General features: G+C 42.5%; 1 protein-coding gene across 5 annotated transcripts in view; it reads right to left on the minus strand.

The window, feature by feature from the left end:
• Positions 1 to 27,044, minus strand: part of LOC122557343 (calpain-5-like) — a 161,294-nt gene that overhangs the window by 11,630 nt on the left and 122,620 nt on the right. For all 5 annotated transcript variants that reach the window (XM_087991939.1, XM_087991937.1, XM_087991941.1 and 2 more), the window contains 3 exons: positions 24,771 to 24,967; positions 12,338 to 12,459; positions 7,857 to 7,993 (listed from right to left, as the gene is read on the minus strand). In XM_087991939.1, the coding sequence (XP_087848065.1) occupies positions 7,857 to 7,993; positions 12,338 to 12,459; positions 24,771 to 24,967 (456 nt within the window). The remainder of the gene's footprint in view (positions 1 to 7,856; positions 7,994 to 12,337; positions 12,460 to 24,770; positions 24,968 to 27,044) is intronic.

Raw genomic sequence — 27,044 nt, forward strand, 5'->3', positions numbered from 1 at the left:
AAAGTTTTAGAGAATGACTAAATAGACCTGGGGAGTTGACGAGACAGCATTTAAAAATATCGCAGCAGACAATCAAATAAGAAGCAAATAAGAAATCACAATTTGCAATTTTGCCATTGGGGATAAGATATTGGTGTTACTTCCAGTAATAGATGAACTTTCAAAAGCAAGGTTTAGTGGACCTTATCAAATCAAGAAGAAATTAAGTGAGGTGAACCACTTGATAAGGACTTGAGAAGAAATCTCACAGAGTGTGTCATGTGAATATGCTCAAAAGGTACTTTGATAAGGAAGGAAAGCAAGAGGAGAAGGTGTTAATGATTACAGCACAGAAGGACGAACCAAGTTCAGAGGATTCTGAATTGGACATTCCTCAACTCAAATTGGACAATGAGGAAGTTGTCAAAAATTGGGATTAATTATTGAGTTATCTTCCACAAGAAAATCAAAATGACCTGAAAGAATTAATACTATTGTTATGACGTGGGGTAAACCCCCCTCTGTTAATTTTAAACCAGCAGCACAGAAAATATTTATCCCCAGCAGTATTCTGTGAAAATTCAAGAGGCCAAGAACTAATTAAAGTAAGAAGTAACAACTTTATTTCTTAACATATTAAAGAGAATAATTAACTAACAACTGTTTACAACTCCTTCCTCTAAGCTATCTTTTAATTTCCCTTCTATAATACTAGTCCGATAAAACACCCCTGATGAAGAATTACCAAAATTCAAATTTCAAAACCAGGCAGCTGTCAAATCTTCTCTTTGTATCTTCCTCTGGAGGTTTTCTTCTTTGCATTCCGTGGGGTCAACCTTCCATGACCGATGGTCAGGCAGCATCAGAGGACATTCCTGATGAGCTCATTCCTGATGAAGGGCTCCTGCCTGAAATGTTGATTTTCCTGCTCCTCAGATGCTGCCCGACCTGCTGTGCATTTTCAGATTCTGGATCAGAGTGGTGCTGGAAAAGCACAGCAGTTCAGGCAGCACCCGAGGACCAGGAAAATCGACATTTCAGGCAAAAGCCCTTCATCAGGAATAAAGGCAGAGTGCCTGAAGAGTGGAGAGATAAATGAGAGGGGTGTGGGGGTGGGGAGAACGTAGCATAGAGTACAATAGGTGAGTGGGGGTGGGGATGGAGGTGATAGGTCAGGGAGGAGAATGGGAGAAGGTAGCAAAGAATACAATGGGTGAATGAGGGTGGGATGAAGGTGATAGGTCAGAGAGGAGGGTGGAGTGGATAGGTGGAAAGGAAGGTAGGCAGGTAGGACAGGTCATGGGGACAGTGCTGAGCTGGAAGTTTGGAACTAGGGTGAGGTGGGGGAAGGGGAAATGAGGAAACTGGTGAAGTCCACATTGATGCCCTGGGGTTGAAGTGTTCCGAGGAGGAAGATGAGGCATTCTTCCTCCAGGTGTCGGGTGGTGAGGGAGTGGCGGTGAAGGAGGCCCAGGACCTCCATGTCCTCGGCAGAGTGGGAGGGGGAGTTGAAATATTGGGCCACAGAGCAGTGTGGTTGATTGGTGCAGGTGTCCCAGAGTGTTCCCTAAAGCGCTCTGCTAGGAAGCATCCAGTCTCCCCAATGTAGAGGAGACCGCATTGGGAGCAACGGATACAATAAATGATATTGGTGGATGTGCAGGTAAAACTTTGATGGATGTGGATGGCTCCTTTGGGGCCTTGGATGGTGGTGAGGGAGGAGGTGTGGGCGCAGGTTTTACAATTCCTGCGGTGGCAGGGGAAGGTGCCAGGAAGGGAGGGTGGGTTGTTGGGGGGCGTGGACCTGACCAGGTAGTCACGGAGAGAACGGTCTTTGCGGAAGGCGGAAAGGGGTGAGGAGGTAAATATATTCCTGGTGGTGGGGTCCGTTTGAAGGTGACGGAAATGTCATCGGATGATTTGGTTTATGCGATAGTTGGTGGGGTGAAAGGTGAGCACCAAGGGGGTTCTGTCCTTGTTATGGTTGGAGGGGTGGGGTCGGAGAGTGGAGGTGCAGGATGTGGACGAGATGCATTGGAGGGCATCTTTAATCATGTGGGAAGGGAAATTGCCGTCTCTAAAGAAGGAGGCCATCTGGTGTGTTCTGTGGTGGAACTGGTCCTCCTGGGAGCAGATACGGTGGAGGCGGAGGAATTGGGAATACGGGATGGCATTTTTGCAGGAGGTAGGGTGGGAAGAAGTATAATCCAGGTAGCTGTGGGAGTCGGTGGGTTTGTAAAAAATGTCACTGTCAAGTCGGTCTTCATTAATAGAGATGGAGAGGTCCAGGAAGGGGAGGGAGGTGTCAGAGATGGTCCAGGTAAATTTAAGGTCAGGGTGGAATGTGTTAGTGAAGTGGATGAATTGCTCAACCTCCTCACGGGAGCATGAGGTGGCACCGATGCAGTCATCAATGTAGCAGAGGAAGAGGTGGGGAGTAGCGCCGGTGTAACTACAGAAGATGGACTGTTCTACGTAGCCAACAAAGAGATAGGCATAGCTGGGGCCCATACGATTGCCCAAGGCTACTTTGGTCTGGAGGAAGTGGGAGGATTCAAAGGAGCATTTACAGCACCACTCTAATCTTGACTCTAATCTCCAGCATCTGTAGTCCTCACTTTCGCCTTCCATGACCAATGTTATGTCCCTAGAACAGCACCTGTGCTTTCGCAATTCCATTTTATTTATCACCGGTTTTGCCTCTCGGAGTCGTTCAGAGAGCTCGGCCAACTGTACCATGTGACCTTTCCAGGAATTACTAAAGGTCACTAAACCATCCAAATAGACTGCACAGTTTGTTAACCTAGCCACAAATATGTTCATGAGTCTTTGGAATGTGGCGGGTGCGTTCTTCATTCCAAACTGATATAGCCAATTTGGGGTTACAAATGCAGAAATTTCTTTCACTGACTCTGAAGATGATATCTGGCAGGAACCACGCATTAAGTCCAACTTGGTGATGTAACTGGCTTGTCTGACTTTCTCGATACAGTCCTCCAATCTAGGAATTAGATAGGAGTCTGATATTGTAACAGCATTGATCTTTCGATAATTCACGCAGAATCGTTGAGTCCCATCCAGTTTGGGAACTAAAACGATCGGCAAACTCCACTTGCTCTGACTTGGTTCAACAATATCCTCGTCGAGCATGGCCTCTACCTCCATCTGGACCTGTCTGGCTTTGAAGGGATTAAGCCGATAGGGGTGTTGTTTTATCAGAGCAGTATTCCCTACATATACTTCATGTATTATAGCATCCATCTTCCCCATCTGATTCTTACATATGTCCTTATACTGCTGTAACAAATCTTTCAACTGTATTCTATGCTCCTGAGACGGATAGCTTACTAATCGATCCCACTCCTCAAGGACTTCTTCATTTTTTAAATCTATTTTCAGGCACATCAAAATCCACATCATCTGGATTTGATTCCTCACTCTGCGGGGCAGTAACAAACACCTGTTTCTCCAGTTCTTTCTCTCTTGTCTAATACAGTTTCAACATGTTCACTTGACATAATTGATGCCCTTTGTTTCTATCAGGCATCTTTACTAGATACCTGACTCAACTTTTTGTCAATTTGATAGGGACCACTATACCTTGCTTTGAAGGGATGTCCTATCACTGGTAACTGTTTACAACTCATTCCTCTAACATATCTTTTACTTTCCCTTCTATAATACTCGTCCATTAAACCGCTCCCCCCCCCCCCACCCCCTCAACCCCCTACCCCACCCCGAGTAAGATTTACCAAAATTCAAATTTCAAAACCTGGCAGCTGTCAAATCTTCTCTTTGTATCTTCCTCTGTAGATTTTCTTCTTAGGATTTCTCTTTCCCAGGTCATTGATAGATGAATGTACCTTTAAGAGAGCTGTGTTTCGGACAGTCTATACATGCTGGTGTCTTGGCAATTCTCTTTCAACTGTTCAAGTTTTCCTGGTCTTATACCCCAAAGCATTGGGTTGTGTTATTGGCTTTTAATATTGTCAATATTCTAAATTCAAACTGGATTGGAGTTTGGTATTTTTGCAGTATAATTTAAACAAATTGGCTGAATTTGAATTTGTTTCTTTATCCAGACAACCAGCTACTCTAGCTGCTGGACCAAATTTTACAATGCAACATCTTCAGCATTCTGTGTGCCTCTCTAAGTCCTAAACTCTCAAAGGTACAGTACACTTTTACACCTTCATAACCCTAACATGGGGAGATATGCAGAAATAAACTGGGAAGTACTAGCCTAATTGCGCATGATGTTGATATAGGTTATGCTGTTCCGATTAAGTGACATCCTTACAGGCATAACCCTCTAAAATTGGCACAGGTACAGAAGGAGATAGAATGCATGCTCCAAGGTGGCATAATCGAAATGAGTTACAGTGACTGGAGCTCACCCATAGTCATGGTGTCAAAGCCAGATGGTATTCAATGGTTATGTGAGGACTATCGCAAAGTCAACGCTGTTACAAATAAATGATGCATTTCCAATTCCATGGTTGGAGGACTGTGTCAAAAAGGTGAGAGGAACAACTTACATTTCTAAGTTGGACTTACTCACAGGCGACTGGCACATACCTCTGTCAGAGAGAGCAAAGGTCATTGCCGGGTTACTCAACTGTGGTGTTTGCATTGATAACCTGGTGATTTTTAGTCACGCATGGAAGGAACGTTTACAGCATTTATTGGACATGTTCAATCGACTTCGGAAGGCAGGCTTGGTGGTAAACCTAGCTAAAAATGAATTTGCCAAAGCTCAAGTCACCTTCCTGGACTATGTTATTGGATACAGACAAATGGCCCCACAGGGTGTCTAACCAAAAGTAATTGGGAAACTTCCCACACTGTCAATGAAAAGAGCAGCACTACAGTTCCTGGAATTGAATGGATTTACCAAAAATTGGTGTCAGAGTTTAGCAGTGTGGCTGCTCCACTCACCCAATTGTTTAAAAAAAAGGGCAAGAGGTTTCTGTGGACAGCGGACTATCAAAAGGCATTTGACAGCCGAAAAACTGTTGTTAACTACTGCCCCAGTATGAGCCACACCTGATTATACGAAGCGTTTCAAGGTAGCTATCGATGCCAGTGATATGGGTGTTGGTGTGGTGCTCCTGCAGGATGATGACGAGGGAATGGAAAGACCCATCGTTTTTTTTCAGGAAGTTGAATGTTCATCCACAGAAATATTCAATGGTGGAGAAAGAGACTTGGAGCTTGATGTTGGCATTACAACATTCTAGTATTTATATTAATAGCAAAGCATCTGAGACAATCGTATACACTGATCATAGCCCACTGACATTTGTGGAAAAATTTAAGGACAAAAATGCCAGACTGTTTAGATGGAGCTTATTGTTGCAGCCATTCAATTTGACAACTGTGCATGTGGCAGGTCACGAAAACGACATTGCCGATGCGTTATTGAGATTCGAATGAGATACAGGGGCGTAGAGTGGCGGGTGTGCCAAAGCCTGAATTTACATGTGGTTGTGCATGTTTGCATGTGTGTAGTTAGTATAGCGTGTTTGTTTTAGACTGCTAACCAGTTTGTTTTTGAACGTTTTTAAAAATGAAGCCATCTTTTGATATTCATAGTTCATTTTTTTAAAGGGGGTGTGTTTTAAAAAGCTGTTCTTTTTCTCAAGGATACTATGTCCTTGGTTTTTCTCAGAATGGTCATAAAACACTCTAGGCTCCAAAACAGTTGGGTTCGGTACAGGGATAAAAGGGTATTGGAGGTCTTTTTTGTTTATACGTAAAAAGATAAGACTTTAGGCCAAAGCTTTACTGTTTTGAAGTAACCTGTATAAGTCAAGGGGGCATAACAGCTCTATAGCTGAGCAGTTTATTTCTGAACTAGTTAGGAGTTCAGCTGTGGAGCTGTGTGGAAACAGGGTGCTAAACCCTCTCTCCTTCTGTCCTTCTAACTTTGATCTGTAAATCTTTGTTTCATTTTTATTGTGTTTCACGGGGTTTGCTTATTGGGACTATTGTGCATATTCGAAACAGCATAATTAAGTCTAGTTTGGATAGACTGAGTTCTGTAGGTATTCTTTATTCTGTTCTTTGTGTTTCATTCTGTAATTTTGTGAATAAATTCTTGACTGTTTTAAAACCTGGTACTGGATTAGTGGTGCTGGAAGAGCACAGCAGTTCAGGCAGCATCCGAGGAGCAGTAAAATCGACATTTCGGGCAAAAGCCCTTCATCAGGAATACAGGCAGAGAGCCTGAAGAGTGGAGAGATAAGTGAGAGGAGGGTGGGGTGGGGAGAAAGTAGCATAGAGTACAATAGGTGAGTGGGGGAGGGGATGAAAGTGATAGGTTGGGGGGGGGGGTGTGGAGGGTGGAGTGGATAGGTGGAAAAGAAGATAGGCAGGTAGGACAAATCATGGGGACAGTGCTGAGCTGGAAGGTTGGAACTGGAGTGAGGTGGGGGAAGGGGAAATGAGGAAACTGTTGAAGTCCACATTGATGCCCTGGGGTTGAAGTGTTCCGAGGCGGAAGATGAGGCGTTCTTCCTCCAGGCATCAGGTGGTGGGGGAGCGGCGGTGAAGGAGGCCCAGGACCTTCATGTCCTCAGCATGAGGGAGAGTTGAAATATTGGGCCACAGAGCAGTGTGGTTGATTGGTGCGGGTGTACCGGAGATGTTCCCTAAAGCGCTCTGCCCGCATCAATCAACCACACCGCCCTGTGGCCCAACATTTCGACTCCCCCTCCCACTCTGCCGAGGACATGGAGGTCCTGGGCCTATCTTCTTTTCTACCTATCCACTTCACCCTCCCCTCCCCAACCTATCACCTTCATCCCCTCCCCCACTCACCTATTGTACTCTATGCTACTTTCTCCCCACTCCCACCCTCTTCTCACTTATCTCTCCACCCTTCAGGCTCTGCCTGTATTCCTGATGAAGGGCTTTTGCCCGAAACATCAATTTTACTGTTCCTCGGATGCTGCCTGAACTGCTGTGCTCTTCCAGCACCACTAATCCAGAATCTGGTTTCCAGCATCTGCAGTCATTGTTTTTACCTTTAAAACCTGGTAGTCAACCTAGCTAATTTACTCTGGGTAATTTTCACTGCACACTTACTGAAACAAATTGCAAAGTTATGATCTGGGCTGCCTGCTTAAGAATATTTTGAGTGGTCTGCCTTAATCCACAACAATATATTTTTCCATTTTGTTTTTCCAAGTTATATTGTCAGATACTCGATATTAACGTTTTGCACTGTACTAATTTGATTTACATCATATTTATGTTCTTTTATATTATCTTACAGAAATTTTATTATTGTCAGTATTGCCTAGCTATTCCATTACTGAACTGTTCACATATATACCCTGTTTCTGGATACAATTGAGAATCTTCCTACATTAGGTTTTTCATATAATGGGTTAAATAGGAATCTTGTGTACATTTTAGGAACTTTATTCTTATCCCTTTTAACAATCCTTTATTTGTTCAATTAATGTTAAGGTATTGACAATTATTCTTTTCTTTCTCAATTCACTAATTTGTCAGAATAATATTTGCCAGATGTTGCAGGGTATTTGTCCAATGTGTATTTGAGCCATGCACATCAAAATGATTCCACATTTAATTCCCAGTTCATGCTGGGTTAGCTGATGTTAGGTACATGACTTTAGGGTAAGGGAGCACAATTGATGGCAATGCCATGGGTTTAGTCAAAATTGCCATTTGGCATCATAATAAAAGTATATCACATACTATTTCATGGAACCAAGTGATCATTTAGCCTAAAAACTTTAGATTATTCAATCATACCCTGAGCAATAGTCTGAGAACTCAGTCAACCTCAGAATTAATTGTTCACCATGTATCCAGCTATTGATCTTCAACAGTGACTGACAGCTTACCTGAATGATTATTGGGAGCTTGGGGTTTCTCCTGTAAAAAATGGCATTGGTATCAAATTGAGGATTCAGCGTGTCTTCAAAAATAGCTGTAGAGATTTTGTGATGTTCACATTTAAAAACCGCATATGCATCTGCTCCTGTAATATGCCAAGAAATAGATCCAATTAGTTTTACATCCTATTACATGAAAACGATTAAGTAAAACTTGCACTGTAAAATAAAGACATATTATTGAATTATGATGAAAAGGGGAGTGTGAACATTATAAGAACAAAGTCACTTATTGTTTTTCAACTTGCATTCCAAGATTTCAACAGGTTTAAACAAGGTATATAATTGTCATGCTTCCGGATTTCTGACTGTTTGCTTAGGAAAGGACTTTTGAGTTACTTAGGTTAAAATTATTAGGTGTTGAAACCAGTTAATAAGATATTGCATTTATTACACCCAATAGAACAATACAGCACAGAACAGGCCCTTCGGCCCACGATGTTGTGCCGAACATTTGTCCTAGCTTAAGCACTATCCATGTACCTATCCAATTGCCGCTTAAAGGTCCCCAATAATTCTGACTCTGCCACTCCCACAGGCAGCGTATTCCATGCCCCCACCATTCTCTGGGTAAAGAACCTATCCCTGACATCCCCCCATACCTTCCACCCTTCACCTTAAATTTATGTCCCATTGTAACACTCTGTTGTACCCGGGGAAAAAGTCTCTGACTGTCTACTCTATCTATTCCCCTGATCATCTTATAAACCTCTATCAAGTCACCCCTCATCCTTCGCCTTTCCAATGAGAAAAGGCCTAGCACTCTCAACCTATCCTCGTACGACCTATTCTCCATTCCAGGCAACATCCTGGTAAATCTCCTCTGCACCCTCTCCAAAGCTTCCACATCTTTCCTAAAGTGAGGCGACCAGAACTGCACACAGTACTCCAAATGTGGCCTTACCAAGGTCCTGTACAGCTGCAACATCACTTCACGATTCTTGAATTCAATCCCTCTGCTAATAAACGCTAATACACCATAGGCCTTCTTACAAACTGTATCCATCTGAGTGGCAACTTTCAAAGAGCAATGAACATAGACCCCAAGATCCCCCTGCTCCTCCACCTTACTAAGAACCCTACTGTTAACCCTGTATTCCTCATTCTTATTTGTCCTTCCAAAATGGACAACCTCACACTTGACAGGGTTGAACTCCATCTGTCACTCCTCAGCCCAGCTCTGCATCATATCTAAGTCCCTTTGCAGCCGACAACAGCCCTCCTCACTATCCACAACTCCACCAATCTTCGTATCGTCAGCAAATTTACTGACCCACCCTTCGACTCCCTCTTCCAAGTCATTAATAAAAATTACAAACAGCAGAGGACCCAGTTTCTGGGACAAGGTGGATTCAGGCAACCTGTCTGACTAGATTACTTGGAACAATAAAATGTGTTTGTGGACATAGTGGGGTGGTAGTAATGACACTGTTACAGTGTCAAGAGGCTGAAACTAAAGTTCTGGGAATACAGCAGTCCACATAGTACACAGGCACTAGTGGGATTTCTATTTAATAAATAAAAGACAAATGATTTGACTAGTCTTCATAAAATGGTGACTTTGAAACTATCATCAATTGTCATAAAAGCCTAGCTGGTTCACAAATGTCCTTTAGGGAAATAAATCTGTCATCCTTATTTCATCTGACCAAGGTGAGACTCCTGGCCCACAGCAATTTAGTTGACTCTTAACTGCTCTTTGAAGTGGCCTGGCAAACCACCCTATTCAAAAGCAATTAGGGATCAGCAACAAGTACAAGCCCATTAGAATTAAAAACAAAATTCCAGAAAATGCAACATGTTAGAATGCTTTTTCCAGGAGGGTGAGTTTTGATGAGCTTTCACTTAAGAGACACAGCTAGTTGGATTGGTAGTTTATTGTGAATATATCTGAACACCGAGAATGGGCAGAACATCTACTGTCAACCACTGATTTTCTTTTAAACACCATTTAGAGAGTGAGCAAAGTCTCTCCTAAACCTCTAGGCTGACCAATTTCCAACCGTCTTCTGGTGAAGGAAATGCAGTGAATGCGCTAATAAGATAATCCGCGAAATTTGTTACTTACTGTTATGGAGGTTGATACAGAAGTAAGGTGAAGTGAGATTTATTTTGTTCTAGTTCTTAGAATTGGTTGACTTAGAATTAGCCTTGTCTCATTAAAAGACATCCATCAGATCTCTTTTCAAAGATTGAATATGCATATGTTGTGGGATACACATGACTGTAAGGCCCAGTTCACAGCACAAGAATTTCATTTTTTTCAGGCTCCAGATGTGGCCTGGGGGGACTAAATATTACGCAGTCAGGGTAAGCAAGATTTCCTTAAGTGAGAGACTAGAGACATCAAACCTGAGGAAATATCTCGCACTGAATGCAAAATGTGGAAATGATACTGCCCTGTTTAAATAAAGGTTTTGGTGGATTTTGTGTCTTCTAAAAATAAATGATGTTAGTGCTCTGGTCATTCCTGGTATGCTTTGTGGTTTTCTATATAGAGATGTACAGCTAGGAATCGGACCCTTCGGTCCAACTCGTCCATGCCTCCAGATATCCCAACCCAATCTAGTCCCACCTGTCAGCACCCGGCCCATATCCCTCCAAACCCTTCCTATTCATACACCCATCCAAATGCCTCTTACATGTTGCAATTGTACCAGCCTCCACCACTTCCTCTGGCAGCTCATTCCATACACGTACCACCCTCTGCATGAAAAAGTTGCCCCTTAGGTCTCTTTTATATCTTTCCCCTCTTACCCTAAACCTATGCCCTCTAGTTCTGGACTCCCTGAACCCAGGGAAAAGACTTTGCCAATTTACCCTATCCATGCCCCTCAATTTTGTAAACCTCTATAAGGTCACCCCTCAGCCTCCGACGCTCCAGGGAAAACAGCCCCAGCCTGTTCAGCCTCTCCCTATAGCTCAAATCCTCCAAACCTGGCAACATCCTTGTAAATCTTTTCTGAACCCTTTCAAGTTTCACAATATCTTTCTGATAGGAAGGAGACGAGAATTGCACGCAATACTCCAACAGTGGCCTAACTAATGTCCTGTACAACCGCAACATGACCTCCCAACTCCTGTACTCAATACTCTGACCAATAAAGGAAAGCATACCAAACGCCTTCTTCACTATCCTATTAGTCCATATAACATTACCAAAGAGAGTGGGTTCATGTTGAGACAGATGTGTTGACATTTATTAGAAACACTAACTATGGACATGGCTATAATAATGCCGACATACACGTAAAGTCTGGGTCTGTGTTTACTGATGTTACTATACATTATATACATACAGATGACTGGCTTACACGGGTGCCATTGTACAAAGGTGGGGTAGGTGCCAGAAAACACACAAGTCATGTGTCATGTAGGTGTCTTAAAGAGACAGGCCTGTCTGGTCTGGAATCTACACAGTAAAACACCAATTCGTGTTTCAGGTATTCAAGATCAGCTTTGACATGGTTATATCCAAATGAAATAATCCCTACTTCAAGATTCTAAATTCATAAGAGCACCATGATGATATTTCTCATTTCCCACAACAATTGTTATATACCACGGTTTGAATGAGGCTATTAATTTTATTAGAGCTGAAAATGTGTTGCTGGAAAAGCGCAGCAGATCAGGCAGCATCCAAGGAACAGGAGAATCGACGTTTCGGGCATAAGCCCTTCTTCAGGAATGAGGAAAGTGTGCCCAGCAGGCTAAGATAAAAGGTAGGGAGGAGGGACTTGGGGGAGGGGCGTTGGAAATGCGATAGGTGGAAGGAGGTCAAGGGGAGGGTGATAGGCCAGAGTGGGGTGGGGGCGGAGAGGTCAGGAAGGCGGTGCTGAGTTCGAGGAATTTGACTGAGACAAGGTGGGGGGAGGGGAATGAGGAAACTGGAGAAATCTGAGTTCTTCCCTTGTGGTTGGAGGGTTCCTAGGCGGAAGATGAGGCGCTCTTCCTCCAACCGTCGTGTTGCTATGGTGTGGCGATGGAGGAGTCGAAGGACCTGCATGTCCTTGGTGGAGTGGGAGGGGGAGTTGAAGTGTTGAGCCACGGGGTGGTTGGGTTGGTTGGTCCGGGTGTCCCAGAGGTGTTCTCTGAACCGTTCCGCAAGTAGGCAGCCTGGCTCCCCAATATAGAGGAGGCCACATCGGGTGCAGCGGATGCAATAGATAATGTGTGTGGAGGTGCAGGTGAATTTGTGGCGGATATGGGTGCAGGTGAATTTGTGGCGGATATGGGTGCAGGTGAATTTGTGGCGGATATTTTATTACCAAATTTATAAGCATTTTTGTGCTGCGGACCATCCTTGTTCACCAATTTGCTGGCCTGACATTGTTAAGTATTGCTAGAAATGTAGAGTCAATCTATGGATCCAAGATCTTCAAGATTATGCCAAGTTACATTTACACAAGGATGAAACTCACTGGACATACCTCCAGAGGAATTTTGTTTTGGCAGATCTGTCGCACTGTGAAGGTGGACCTTTGTAACAATCCGTGGATAACGAATAATAATGTTCCAACATGTCACTTCTGGTTTGTCAAGGGTCAGCTCCCTAGGGTTAAAAGTTAGGACAGAACAGAAAGTGTTGTCAGTAACATTCACAGTTGAGTACGTTGACATTTTTCACGATAGTGTTCTTGAGTTACTTGTCCAAGGTTATCTTCAAGCTCTTCAGTAACTGATGATAGACCGACTGTATAGCGTAATCTATTTTGTTAATTCAGTTAGCTAAGACTCAAATCACAAGAGGGTGGGCCCAATTCACTGAGATTTTAGCAAATGAGATGTCCTAACACAGAACATAGAGCTTCAACTAAAATAAGTACGTTTACATCACCAAAGGAAATGACATCACCAACCCAAGAAAACCTGAACACAAATAGAAAATCAGGTCACGAACACCAATGCTTCACCAGAGGCTCACTGATATTGTACCTAGTATGGTGACAAAACGTCTGAAAACAAGCGAGCAAACTTACACCCAGAACCTCAACCTGAGCTACAAATCTTCTCAAAAACTCGCTAAGTACTTTTTAAATTAGTATAAACAAGTTCCACAACTTTGGCCCAGATTATCATTCACTGAATTAACACTGCTAGATTGGGTTAGGATATCTGGTCGGCATAGACAGGTTGGACCGAAGGGTCTGTTTCCATGCTGTACATCTCTATTACTCTATGACTATAACTGTTTTAATATTTAAATATATGGAGGCATTGAAGAAATAAAATGTAGCCATCTTAGTTGTAAAGAGCTGTGAATGTTACAGATTCAGTGAAAGTTACTTTTCTTTAAAAAAGTAGGAAATGTTCAAGTGTTAAATGAGAGAAATTGTGTGTTACAGTATGGTGGAGTGCTAGAAAGGGTCACAAACCAAGCGGTCACTGCTGCTGGGGAAAGGATTTTCATGCAATCAGGGTTTTAATGATCCTGCAGCTAGATTGGTGACAAGGGGATGGCACAGCATGGAAGAAGGCTATGTACAGTCTCATATCAGCACCTATTGCAACCCATGGTCTTAAAAAGCTTTTCTTCACTCAGCGAGTCGTTAGTTCATGGAATGCCCTGCCAGTAACAGTGGTGGACTCTCCCTCTTTATGGGCATTTAAGAGGGCATTGGATAGGTATATGGAGGATAGTGGGTTAGTGTAGTTTAGGTGGGCTTGGATCGGCGCAACATCGAGGGCCCAAGGGCCTGTACTGCGCTGTATTCTTCTATGTTCTATGTTCTAAGATTGGGCAGCACGGTGGCACAGTGGTTAGCAATGCTGCCTCACAGCGTCAGGGACTCGGGATCAATTCCCGTCTCAGGCAACTGTCTGTGTGGAGTTTGCACATTCTCCCAGTGTCTGCGTGGGTTTCATGCGGGTGCTCCGGTTTCCTCCCACAGTCCAAAGATATGCAGGTTAGGTGAATTGGCCATGCTAAATTGCCCATTGTGTTAGGAGAATGGGTCTGGGTGGGTTTCCCTTCGGAGGGTCGGTGTGGACTTGTTGGGCTGAAGGGCCTGTTTCCACACTGTAAGTAATCTAATCCAATCTAATTAAGATTCTCATCATCAAAATGGAGAACTGGGACCCTGGATGAGATAAGGAATGGTTGGTTATTAAAGTTGCATTGCTACTGGAGCTGGTCAGCTTCATGGAACTGCGAACAGCTGTCTAGTCCCATGGAAATCTTAGGACATCAGCAGGCAAGTTGTTCATGAGCTCTCTCTTGACCTGGACACACCCAATTGACATAGATGGGGCATTCACGTTCTCATCCACTCCCCATCCTGAGCATCATTAGGAATGGGGGTGGGACACCCACATGCAGTCTAACCTGACAACATTATACTTCTTTGACCTCAGAATCACAGGATTGTTACAGCCTCGAAGGAGGGCACTCAGCCTATTATGCTTTCATTAGTTCTATTCCCTAGTTCCAATCTCCTGGTTTATCTCTGTACGTCAACTCTATCCAAACAATTATCCAATACCCTTTCAAATGAACCTGCATCCACCACATTTCCAGGCAGTGCATTCAATACTCATTATCTGCAAAAGCTTTTTCTGACATTACCTTTGCTTCTTTTACAGAACATTTAAAATTTATTTTTTTTTGGTAATGCAGGAACTACTTCTGCCTCACTACTTTAGCCAACCTGCATCCTGCCTCTGTTCCATCTTATTTTAAGATTGGAAAATCCAGCCATAAGTTTGCTACCCTGTCTAGTTAAAGACAGGCCCAGATTTTCACTAGAATAGAGAGCCAGCCCTGGGTGAAAATGGCAGAAGTGACCTGAAATTACAAGTCCCAGCACTTACCATTTTTTTTTTGTGGGAATGGGAATGGAACTGGTTCTGGATCCACACATGTGATTTGCAGAGGCAGCCTGCCATCTAAATCATAAACCCCTGTGTGATCTTAGTGAGGTAAGTGACTCAAATCCAAAATGTGCAGACTGGGCTAGAGTAGTAAAAAGTACATAAACTCATTGGAGCTGTCAATCAACAGTTAGGACGGTCTAAAGGATAGTGAGAGCCCGTTTCATCAGATAGTGATGGCTAGCATGAGAGGACATGGCTTTAAATTGAGGGGTGATAGATATAGGCCCGATGTCAGACGAAGGTTCTTTACTCAAGTAGTAAGAGTGTGGAATGCCCTGCCTGTAACAGGAGTAGACTCACCAACATTAAGGGCATTTAAATAGTCACTGGATAAACATAATGGAATAGTGTAGGTTGGATGGGTTTTAGATTGTTGCACTGACCTGTGAAACCATCGAGGTCCCAAAGGGCCTGTACTGCTCTGTAATGTTCTTTGTTCTATGTTCCAGTCAAGACTGTCAAGAGGAACCTGTCAATATGGTCATGCCAAAGTTTTAAAGACATTTGAAACCTCCAGTCTTTAAATCTTTGACAAATATTCTGAAATGTTAAAAAAAATAGCTTTCTACTTCACTCTGTCTGTTGATAAAGAGAAGACAGTGAAGACTGCAGATGCTGGAGATCAGAGTTGAGAGTGTGTTGCTGGAAAAGCACAGGAGGTCAGGCAGCATCCAAGGAGCAAGAGAATCGATGTTTCGGGCTGGAGCCCTATAATGCAGCATGACTGATTTCACAAGGTTCCATTAGTGGGATGAAAATGTGTTGCTGGAAAAGCGCAGCAAGTCAGGCAGCATCCAGGGAACAGGAGAATCGACGTTTCGGGCATAAGCCCTTCTTCAGGAAGGGCTTATGCCCGAAATGTCGATTCTCCTGTTCCCTGGATGCTGCCTGACCTGCTGCGCTTTTCCAGCAACACATTTTCAGCTCTGATCTCCAGCATCTGCAGACCTCACTTTCTCCTCCATTAGTGGGATGCCTTGCATTTTACAGTTTGATTTACAGATACAAGTGGCTTTGAGTTCTTGGGCCTGTGAATTTATAAGAAATCCAGCTTCATTGAAGTGATGGAATTTGAATATTGTAAATGTGCTTTTTTTATGAGTGTATGTTATTCTCAATATAACAAAGTCTGCAAAATACTTTATCTAGACAAATTTTATTTTTACCCATCTGTGCATAGGTCCTGAGGTCTACAGTGGTTTAAATTAATGGAGAACGCATGGTAGGTAAAAGGGCAAAAGATGATTGGTGGGGGACATGGATTGACATGAGTTATATTTGGCCACCTTCAAGGACCACAATTTCCCCTCCCATGTGGTCAACAATGTCCTCCAGCACATCTCCTCCACTTCCCATACTTCCGCCCTTGAACCCCGCCCCTCCAATTGCAACTAGGACAGACCCCCTGGGTCCTCACCTTCCACCCCACCAACCTCTGGAAACAACGCATCATCCTCTGTCATTTCCACCACTTTCAAACAGACCCCACCACCAGAAATATATTTCCCTCCCTGCCTCTGTGTTCTGCGGTGACCATTCCCTCCATGACTCCCTCGATGGGTCCATACACCACACTAACTCACCCTCCACTCCAGCACCTTCCCTTGCCAACACAGGAAGTAGAAGACCTGTGCCCACACCTCCCCACTCAACTCCACCCAAGGCCTCAAAGGATCCTTCCACATCCAGCAGAGAGTTTCCTGCACTTCCACACATGTCTACTACTGTGTCTGTTGCTCCCAATGTGGTCTCCTCTACATTGGGGAGACAGGATGCCAACTGGCAGAACATTTCAGAGAACTTTTCAGAGAATATCCCATTACCCTGTGGCCAAACACTTCAACTCCCCCTCCCACTCTACTAAGGACATGCAAGCCCTCGGCCTCCTCCACCACCAGAGTCTAGCCACCTGACACCTCGAGGAAGAACGCCTCATCTTCTGTCTTGGGACCCTCCAACCACATGGGATCAATGTTGATTTCGCAAATTTCCTCATCTCCCATCCACCACCCTATCCCAGATCTAACCCTCCAACTCAGCACCACCTTCTTGAACTCTCCTATCTGTCCAACTTCTTTCCCACCTATCCACTCCACCCGCTGCTCTGACCTACCACCATCACCCCCACCTTTACCTACCTATCGCATTCCCAGCAACTTTCCCCCAGCCTCACCCCCTCTCATTTTTCTCTGAGTCCCCTTGGGCCTCCCCTACTTTCCTGATGAAGAGCTTATGCTTGAAACACGACTCTCCTGCTCCTCAGATGCTGCCCGACCAGCTGTACTTTTCCAGCACTGCACTTCATGAGTTGTATTAAGTTGATATAGGGGTGATAAAGGGCCAGAGGGGGGTTCAGGGATACAGGATGTTAAGGAGTTTTAGTGAGTATGGGGCATGGGTTGGCAGTTATTGGACATGGAAGTGTATATGTGTTAATCTTTATTTTCAACAGAGGACATAGTGCTGGTACCCTGATGCTGAATTTCCACTCATCCTGACTCTGCAATGGGCATCTCTCTTGGGTCTTCGCAAGTCACCTAACCAACTCCAAACCAGCCTGAAGATAGGATGTGCGTGTGGCCATTTTTAGAAGTCAGGTTTACAGAGTTCAGATACTCAAACAAGGAACTGAAATCAGGGCCGCAATCTCAATTATAGATTAGTGGAGTAACTCCTCTGACAGTTCAGAGGTCAAATGAGTATATGTGTTTGTGAGCATTTATTCCTATCGGCACAATTGAAATATTATAGAAGAGTAAATAGAGTTTTGCTATGAGCCTACCTAACTTCTTGTAGCTGTCATTTGGCACCATGACAGCATCACGCAACACCATTTTGAGGATTAAGCATTCTGCAATCTTAAATTCATGCACTGCAGCAGTGGAATGACATAGCGCTCAGGATATTAATAGGTCAGTAGATACTACTCCAAGAATGTCAATGAAAACAGACCATCATTTTAACTTGGTTGATCTCCAGGGGACAATAATGTTATTAAAGTCACTTTTATCTCATTGTTCTGCTTATGCGAAGCTTCGCCAAGGGGAAATTAGTTTATGACTACTGTAAATCTATCACTGTCTTATGATGAGCACCAACTAACTGAGTCAACTTAGACTATTCATATTTATAGTACAGATCATTGCTTCAATAGAACTGCCTCAGAAAATTCCACCTATGGCAAATTCTTACTATGAAGTGTAAACTTTCCAATTACCCATTTCTCAAATAGTGCATTGTTAATGAATGATTTCTAAAGAAATATTAAATGCTTAGTTAAACAGTTCAAAAGAAAATAGGAAACAAAAACTGAAATTGCTGGAAAAAGTCAGCTGGTCTGGCAGTATTTGTAGAGAGAAATTAGATTTAATGCTTTGCGTCCAGTGACCTTTCAGAATTGAGATATAGGAGGAGGGAAGAAAGCGCGAATAAATAGTGGTTGTTGAGATGAATAACATAAAAAGGAATGTTATTATGCATTTTTTAAAAACAACAAAATCAAAAGAGATAAACAAAACAAACTTTAGAGAATTCCCTGCATCTTGTCAGTATTAGTAAAGCTTTATTGACAAACCTTGCTGTGTTTACTATGATTTAGAAAATTAGTAGGAGATTAATAAGAGGAAATAAATCAGAAGAAAAAGAAATTTGAGGCTGAAGTTTGCAATGTTCCTGATTTGTGTGAAAAGAATCAGATACTTTTTGACAAGATTGCAACAACCTTAGCATACTTATTCCATGCAATCCATTGAAGGAGAAGCAGACAAATATTCTGGATGTAGGTTTGCTCACTGAGCTGGAAGGTTCATTTTCAGACGTTTCATTGCCATACCAGGTAACATTGAGTCATAGAGCCATAACATCTTCAGTGAGCCTCTGAATGAAGCACTGGTTGTGTAGCCCACTTTCTATTTATATGTTTGAGTTTCCTTGGGAACATGGGTTCGAATCTCACCATGATAGATGATGAAATTCAACTTGAATAAAATCTGGAATTAAAAGCTATAATTGTAAACAATATTGTTTAAAAAAAGGTTCATTATTGCCTATTGGGAGAGGAAATCTGCTGTTCTGATCTGATCTGGGCCTACATGTGACTCCAAACCCACAGCAATGGATTTTTAACTGCCCTCTGAAATAACCAAGAAAATCACTCAGTTCAAGGACAATAAGGACAGGCAACAGATATGAGCAATGTCAGTGACACCCACATTTTAAAAAATCATTAGTAGTATAGTTGTCAAAGGTGAACTGGATAAATATTGTAAGGAATAAAAGAAATGTAGAGATATGAGCAAAGTACTGTGGAGTGGGACTCACTGGATTGTTCTTTGAAAGAGCTGGCGTAATCTCAATGGATCAAATGGCCTCGCGCGTGGCACCATTCTATGATTCTAAGAGTACAGTTTCATTCATTGTAACATTACATTAAAATACAACTATCAATTTTCATATTATTCAGATGTCAAAAGTATGTCACTTTAAAGGAAATTGATTGTTGTGAGATGCTTGAACTTCGTGTTAAATTCCCAGAGCACATGTCTGCAGTACTGCTCAGCGCCTGCTGGTGGAGCCATTGTGCTCAATTCAAAACTATTACCAACACCACCAGCATGAAAGTGTGTGTCCTGCAGCCTCATACAATCTAGTTTAAAATCACACAACACCAGGTTATAGTCCAATAGGTTTATTTGGAAGGACTAGCTTTTGCTCCTTCAACGGATAGTTGCCAAATAAACATTCCAAAAGCTTTTACTTCCAAATAAATCTGTTGGATTATAACCCGGTGTTGTGTGATTTTTAACTTTGTCCATCCCAGTCCAACAGCAGTTCCTCCACATCATACAGTCTAGTCATTGGTCAAGTACATCCGAAAAATCATGAATAATATTCAGTTATTTTAGTAACTAGGGATGAGATTTAATTAAGCGTTTAGGCAATAATTTATAACCATTTCCCAAATACCTAAACTTTTACCACAGTACAAGGCAACAGTGCTGCAATTAAATGCAAAGAGCAGCTGCTTTGTTAAAGGTAGATGTAAAGACCCAAGTCAAGAATTTCTCTATTCTTAGAAACATTTATGAAATAATGAAAGAAAGCAAATAACAAATAAAACAGTACAATTTGTTTAATATCTCTTCTGGAAGTAATGACTTCAATAGATTCAGCAATTATTTTCTGTGTAGATATCTAATTAACCATCTGGTTCCAGAGTGTTATAGTATTAATTCAGTGTTAAAACAGGAAAAAAAAAGAGGTAGCAGCAAATGCAGTATCATCCATTGACGCAATTGAGAGTATTTTCACAATTTATACATGTTCTTGACAATTGTACTAATCTGAACTTTGATCCTTAATTCTACAGCCAACATGTAATATTGAAGAGTTTTTAAATAAACCTATTTAGACATGTAGTGACCTATTAATCTGCTCATAAGCATACCTTAATCGTGCATGGCTTCTCAATGTTTAAAGCTAGGTTTTAGGTTTGCAATGAAATCATGCAATAAGCTGTCGGTGTCGAGGGATTGGTGGTCCTCTGCCAAGATTCTTGGAAGTTCCTACAGATTGGAGGGTAGTTTATGTAACCCCATTAATTAAAAGAGACGTTGAGAGAAAACAGGGAATCATAGAGCAGTGAGTCTGGTATTGTTAATATAGGAGATGCTAGAGTCCGTTATCAAGGATTTTATAGCAACAGTGGTAGAATCAGACACAGTCAGCATGGATTTACAAAAGTAAAATGGTGAGTGATGTAACTAGTAGGATTGATTAGAGCCTAGGGATTTTGCCCGAAACTTTGATTTTCCTGCTTCTCGGATGCTGTCTGACCTGCTGTGCTTTTTCAGCACCATTCTGATCTAAACTCTGGTTTCCAGCATTTGCAGTCCTCACTTTTGCCTAGTAGGATTGATTAGCGGAGCCAGTAGATTTGGTTTATTTGGGCTTTCAGGAGGCTTTTGACAAAGTTCCACGTAAGAAATTTTCCACTTGGGGTGGCATGGTGGCTCAGTAGCTCAATGTTTAGCACTGCAGCCTCACAGCACCAGGGACCCAGGTTTGATTCCAACTTCGGGTGCCTGTGTGTGAAGTTTGCACATTCTCCCGGTGTCTGTGTGGGTTTCCTTTGGGTCCCCTGATTTCCTCCGACAATCCAAAGATGAGCAGGTTAGGTGGATTGGCCATGCTAAATTGTTCATAGTCTCTAGAGATGTGCAGGCTAAAGAGATGAGCCCAGGGTTACATGGAAAGGGGAGGATCATGGTGGGATGCTTTTCAAAGGGTCAGTGTGGATTTAACACTGTAGGGATTCTATGCTAAGGAATTAATGTTAGAGGTTAAAGTGCATGAGATTTGGAGTTGAGGTGGATAGAAAACTGGTCAGTAGACAGGAAAGAAAGAGTAAGAATAAATAGGTCTTTTTCTGATTGGCAGGCAGTGACTAGTGTGTCACAGGGATTGGGACTAGGACACCAGCTATTCACAGTATATTAGAGATTTAGATGAGGGAGCTAAATACAATATCTCAAAATTTGCAAAAGGCTGGGTGGAAGGGTGAGCTGTGAGGAGGATGCAGAAATGTTGCAGTATGATTTGGACAGGCTGAGAGAATGGGCAAATGCAGTATTAATGTGGATAAATATGAGGTTATCCACTTTGGCAGCAAAAATGGGAAGGCAGATTATTATTTGAATGGCCATAAATTGAGAGAGAACTGTAAAATGAGATGTGGGCGTCCTTGTTGAATGTAAACATGCAAGTGCAGCAGACAGTAAAGAAGGTAAACTGCATGTTGGCCTTCATGAAGAGAGTATTCGAATGAAAGAACAAAGGTGTCTAATACAGGCATTAGTGAGGCCACATATGGAACATTGTGTGCAGTTTTGATCTCCTTACTGAGGAAGAATGTATTTTGTTATAGAGGGAGTAAAATGAAGGTTCACCAAATTAAATCCTAGGATGGCAGGACTGACCTATGAGTAGAGATGGAGTTGGTTAGGATTGTATTAACTGGAGTTAGGAAGAAAGAGGGGGAACCCATAGAAATCTCTAAGATTCTAAGAGGACTAGACAGGTTAAATGCAGGAAGGATGTTCCCAATGGTTGGGGGAGTCCAGAAAAAGGGGTTATGGTTTAATGATAAGAGTTAAACTTTCCTGGACTAAGATGAAGAGAAATTTCTTCACCTAGAGAGTGGTAGGCCTGTGAAATTCACTACCACAGAAAGTGGTTGAGGCCAAAACATTGTGTTTTCAAGTAGGAGGTAGATATCGTTCCTGGGGTGAAAGGGATGAAGGGATATGGTGAAGAGTGGGATTAGGGTACTGTGCTCAATGATCAGTCATGGGGTTGAATGGCCTACTCCTGTCTTGGATGTTTCCATGTTTCCTAGATTTATGCAAATAAGTGAAACAAATGAATACTGCATTCAACACTGACTGGTGAAATAAGCTAATTCTACATTTTGTAAAACAGATCCCACTTGGAGTTTGCTGTGAATTTGTTCATTGGACTCAGGGACAGTACCTAAATCACTGGATCTGTGAAGCAGATGTGGGACTGAAACAACTATAGTGCACAGCATTGAAAGTCAGCCCTCAAAATTCACAGATATTTTAAAATGCTATTGTATATACCATTGTTGTACATAATAGAGGTTAAAGAGATGTTAGTGAAATATTCTTGATGGTCTATTAGTGAGAAATGATAAGAATCAGCGTTGGAATTGAGGACTTATGAATTTGCAGACAACAGGAAACTGTGGGAATAGTGTTGATAGCACGTTGTTCTCAATATATTAACTTTACAATCCAAATTCACTTGATTAGCTTTTCCAATGCTGCAGTTTTAATTGATAACTATGTGAAATTCTGAGGAATTGATAAGTTATTAATTGAGTTGGTGAGAGACTTCTTGAGTAGCTGGAGTTTGATAGGGTAAAATGGTCATTCTGCTAAAAAATGACAATTGAGTTCTTTTGCAACCTCACACAATAGAAATTTGAGCTGTAGAAGATCGCTAAAGAAAATCTCTACACCCATTCAGTAGAAATTTTGTGTTATCCAAACTACGTCCACAACTTGGCAATTGCATTATAGCCAATTTGGTTGACGAAACCCACGCTATATCAGAATGACCTATAGGATGAGTTTTATACTGAGACAGAGTAGGCAAGCTCAGACAGCTAGGCAAAATTAATTCAAATGAGCTAAGCACAGAGCAGCTTAAAAAGACTGATGTGTGCCGCATGTTTAATATGGAAAACCCGAGACCTCAAAAGCATCCAGGAAGAAGTTTCTAGAAGATATTTGGACCAAAAGGAAGGTTTCTTCACAGCAGAAAAACTGCTCTAGCTCAATGAGCACAATTTTAAACTAAACTTCTAGGTAGGAAAACCAAAGGATCAGGCAGAATGTTAATTTTATAACTGAACTACAGGACTGGGGTGAGGCTTCTTCTGGGGTACTGTGTGCAGTTCTGGTCACCCTGCTGTAGACAGGATATTATTAAATTGGAGAGGCTTCAAAAAAAAAACTTACCAGGATCTTGCCAGGAATGGAGGGTTTGAGTTATAAAAATAGACTGACATTTTTCACTGGACCATAGGAAGTTGAGGGATGACATTGTAGATGTTTATAAAATCATGAGGAGCATAGGTAAGGTGAATAGCAAGGGTCTTTTCCTTAGGCTGGGGGAGTTCAAAATTAGGGGGCATATATTTAAGGCAAGTGGAGAAAGTTTTAAAAAGGACATGAGCGGCAACTTTTTTTTAAACACAGAGAAGTTCGTGTGTGGAATGAACTACCAGAGGAAGTGATGGATGCAGGTATACTTACAACATTTAAAAGACATTTGTATATGAACATGAACAGGAAAAGTTTGGAGGGATATGGGCCAAATGCAGGCAGGTGGTTCTAGTTTAGTTTGGGAACATGGTCAGTGTAAACTAGTTGCACCAAGGAGTTGATGCTGTTTGACTATGGCTGTTTCTGTCATGGTATCTCCAATAGCCGCAATTAGAATCTTCAAATCTCGATTCTAAGGAGGGGGGGGGAATTGATGTTTGAAAACAGTGACTGTGTGGAGGCATGAGGAATGGTAAGTTATCAGAAATGATCGAGAACAGGGACATATAAAATATATGATTTGAGGAGCAGAAGTAGGCCATGTGGCCCCTTAAGACTGCTGTGCCATTCAAGAAAGTCATGGCTAAACAATTTGCATTTTGAATTCCACATTCCCATCTACATCCAATTCCCTTGTCTGTCAAAAGTTGATTATTAGAAATATTCAATGCCTCCTACTTCACGTTCCAATTTGGTAAAAAGATAATTAGTTGCCTAACCTCCCTGCTGTGGGATACCTGACAGAAATCACCTCTAACAAGAATTCTGCCTCAGTCTACAACACAAATGCAAGCAACATGAAAATCAAGAAATTATTGACGGTTGCATTTGACAAATTGGGTGATGTCTGCATGATTATTCAAGACTATGCCAGTGTCATGGGTGCTCCCAGACCCCTGGTGATAAATGGAATATGGATTGTTCTCAAGGGAGCTACACTTGGTAGGGCAGAAAGAGATAAATAATCCAGCGATTTATGTTGAAGAGTCCAAGGTTGAGAGCAAGAGGATGGGTGGGGACACAAAAAGTAAAAGTTGTGCTCTAGAACATAAGACTGGAAGGGATCCTAGTGTAGAGATGGAGTAGCATCAGAGTAGGTGGGACAAATGGCTTCCTCCTGTGCTGGATAGGATTTCATGTACAATTTAATTTGAATTCCATTTTAACTGGTGCTGCCTATTGGTGTGCAGTGTGGTGAATTAGAAATTTTACTTAGCCCTGCTTATTTTGTGGGGCATAAATGTCGGCATTAGTTCAAATATTAAAGTAGAGAAAAATTCTGAATGTGCAATTTGGAAAAGAAGGATTCTCGTAAGTTATTATGGCAAGTATGTGTTATCTCCAGGCTCCTGATGAATACCTGCATCTAGACACCACGTCTGTATAGATCCTCAGAAGGAATTCGCCCTCCACATATGGCTCGAAGGTACTCGGGATGATGACGTAACGACCTTTTTTCAGGCATGTTCGCAGAGAAATACTTCGTTTATCAATGTAGATTGACCCAGACACTTTCTGATATGGACTGTGCAATCTATACTCTCGGTTGAGTTCTACCTAAAGATGAACACAGAGATTTACAACTGAAGAAAGGTTAAATAGACTGCTTTCTCCCAGAGGTGCAGATTTCCTGCTGTTTATCTATTATGTTTCTTTTCTGTTCTCAGACAGTTTGCTTCTGCCTCACCATGGAGGAGTATTTGAGCCGTTAAGCTGGACTTTCCAAGGAGTGGCCATCCCATGAAGATTGTCACTCCTCTCCTTTGTTAAAACATAAAGGAGCTCGGAATTTCTGACAAGAGGTTCAGATCAGGGCTCCTTCAGAAAGAGAGGCAGTGCATCCTTCTGACAGGTCCCACGTAGTGCAGGACAGCTGAGGAAAGGCAATCATGTCCCTGTTTTAAGAGTAGTCAGTTGCTAGATTCTAGTAATTTATAATTCCAGCATTAGAGACAGCCACTTTGACAGCTCCTGCAAAAACATAAGTACCTCATTAAGGTTATGGTCCTGGAGTGGTACTATACAAAGTGGATGGGGATAGGTGCTAGGCATGGAGGGTACCAGGGTGGAGTGGTGGGGAGATGTTGCCAAGGTAAAAGGGGGACAAGTGGGCCAGGTAGCTGATGAAGTGTATAGGGGGTATTTCAGGGTGGGTGGGAGACATTGAATCCGGATGAGGGGCAGTGGGGACATCAAGGCAGGAAGTGGGTGTTGGGTTTAGAGGGGGCACGGTGGTTGTCGGTCTCTAAGGTAGAGGGAAGAGGTGTTGTCAGGCACCAGAGATTGTTATGAAATTCTTAGCCTTATCATAGAGTCATAGAGATGTACAGCACAGAAACAGACCCTTCCATCCAATCTGTCCATGCCGACCAGATATCCCAACCCAATCTAATCCCACCTGCCAGCCCTCAGCCCATATTCCTCCAAACCCTCCTATTCATATACCCATCCAGATGCCTTTTAAATGTTGCAATTGTACTAGCCTCTACCTCTTCCTCTGGTAGTTCATTCCATACATGTACCACCCTCTGCGAGAAAAAAATTGGCCCTTAAGTCTCTTTTATATATCTTTCCCCTCTCACCCTAAACCTATGCCTTCTAGTTCTGGACTTCCCTCACCCCAGGGAAAAGACTTTGTCTATTTACCCTATCCATGCTACTCATGATTTTATAAACCTGTATAAGGTCACCCCTCAGCCTCCAACGCTCCAAAGAAAACAGCCCCAACCTGTTCAGCCTCTCCTTATAGCTCAAATTCCCCAACCCTGGCAACATCCTTGTAAATCTTTTCTGAAACCTTTTCATTTGTACTGATCTGCTAGGCTTCCCCCACTTTGGGGATAGTAATATTTGTAGAGTCTCCTCTTCCAGTGAATTGTTTAGTTGTCCATCACCATTCATGTCTGGACAAGACCTGACGGCAGGTCTTAGATGTGATCCGTTAATCACTTAGCTCTGTCTATGCAAGCATGCAAGTAATCCTGTTTTATTGTTTCACCAGATTGTCAACTCATTTTTGGGTATGCCTGGTGCTGTTCCTGGTATGCTCTGCTATATTTTACTACAGGACCAGGGTTCATCCCTGCCTAATGGGATTGGTAGAGTGGAGTATACGCTAGGCACAAGATTTGCAAATTGTGTTTGGAATACAATTAGACACCTCCTCGTGGATGCCCAGTCTTGAGTTGGTATATCTGTTTGAAGTTTTTCCCATTTTGGCATGGTGGTAGTGCCACATAACATAATGTGATGGAGGGCATTTTCAATGTGAGGACAAAGACTGTGCAGTGGTCACTCTTACCAATATAGTGTCATAAACAGATGCATCTAAAGCAGGCAGATTGGTAAGGATGAGGTCAAGTATGTTTTTCCATCTTGTTGCTTCCCTCACCACTTGCTGCAGACCCAGTCTAGCAGCTATGTCCTTTAAGAGCTGACCAGTTTGGTCAGTAGTCCTGTTACTGAGCCAGTCTTGGTGACTAACATTGAACTCCCCCCACTCAGAGTAGATTCTGAGCCCTTGCTATCCTCAGTACTTCCTCTATGTGTGGTTCAACATGGAGGAGAACTGATTCATCAGCTGAGGGAGGTTGGTACATGGTAATCAGGGGGGAAGTTTCCTTGCTCATGTTAG

The sequence above is a fragment of the Chiloscyllium plagiosum genome, unplaced genomic scaffold (genome assembly GCF_037043375.1).
Source record: "Chiloscyllium plagiosum isolate Xiang-an unplaced genomic scaffold, Cpla_swu_hap1 HiC_scaffold_11, whole genome shotgun sequence".
Lineage (NCBI taxonomy): Eukaryota > Metazoa > Chordata > Chondrichthyes > Orectolobiformes > Hemiscylliidae > Chiloscyllium > Chiloscyllium plagiosum.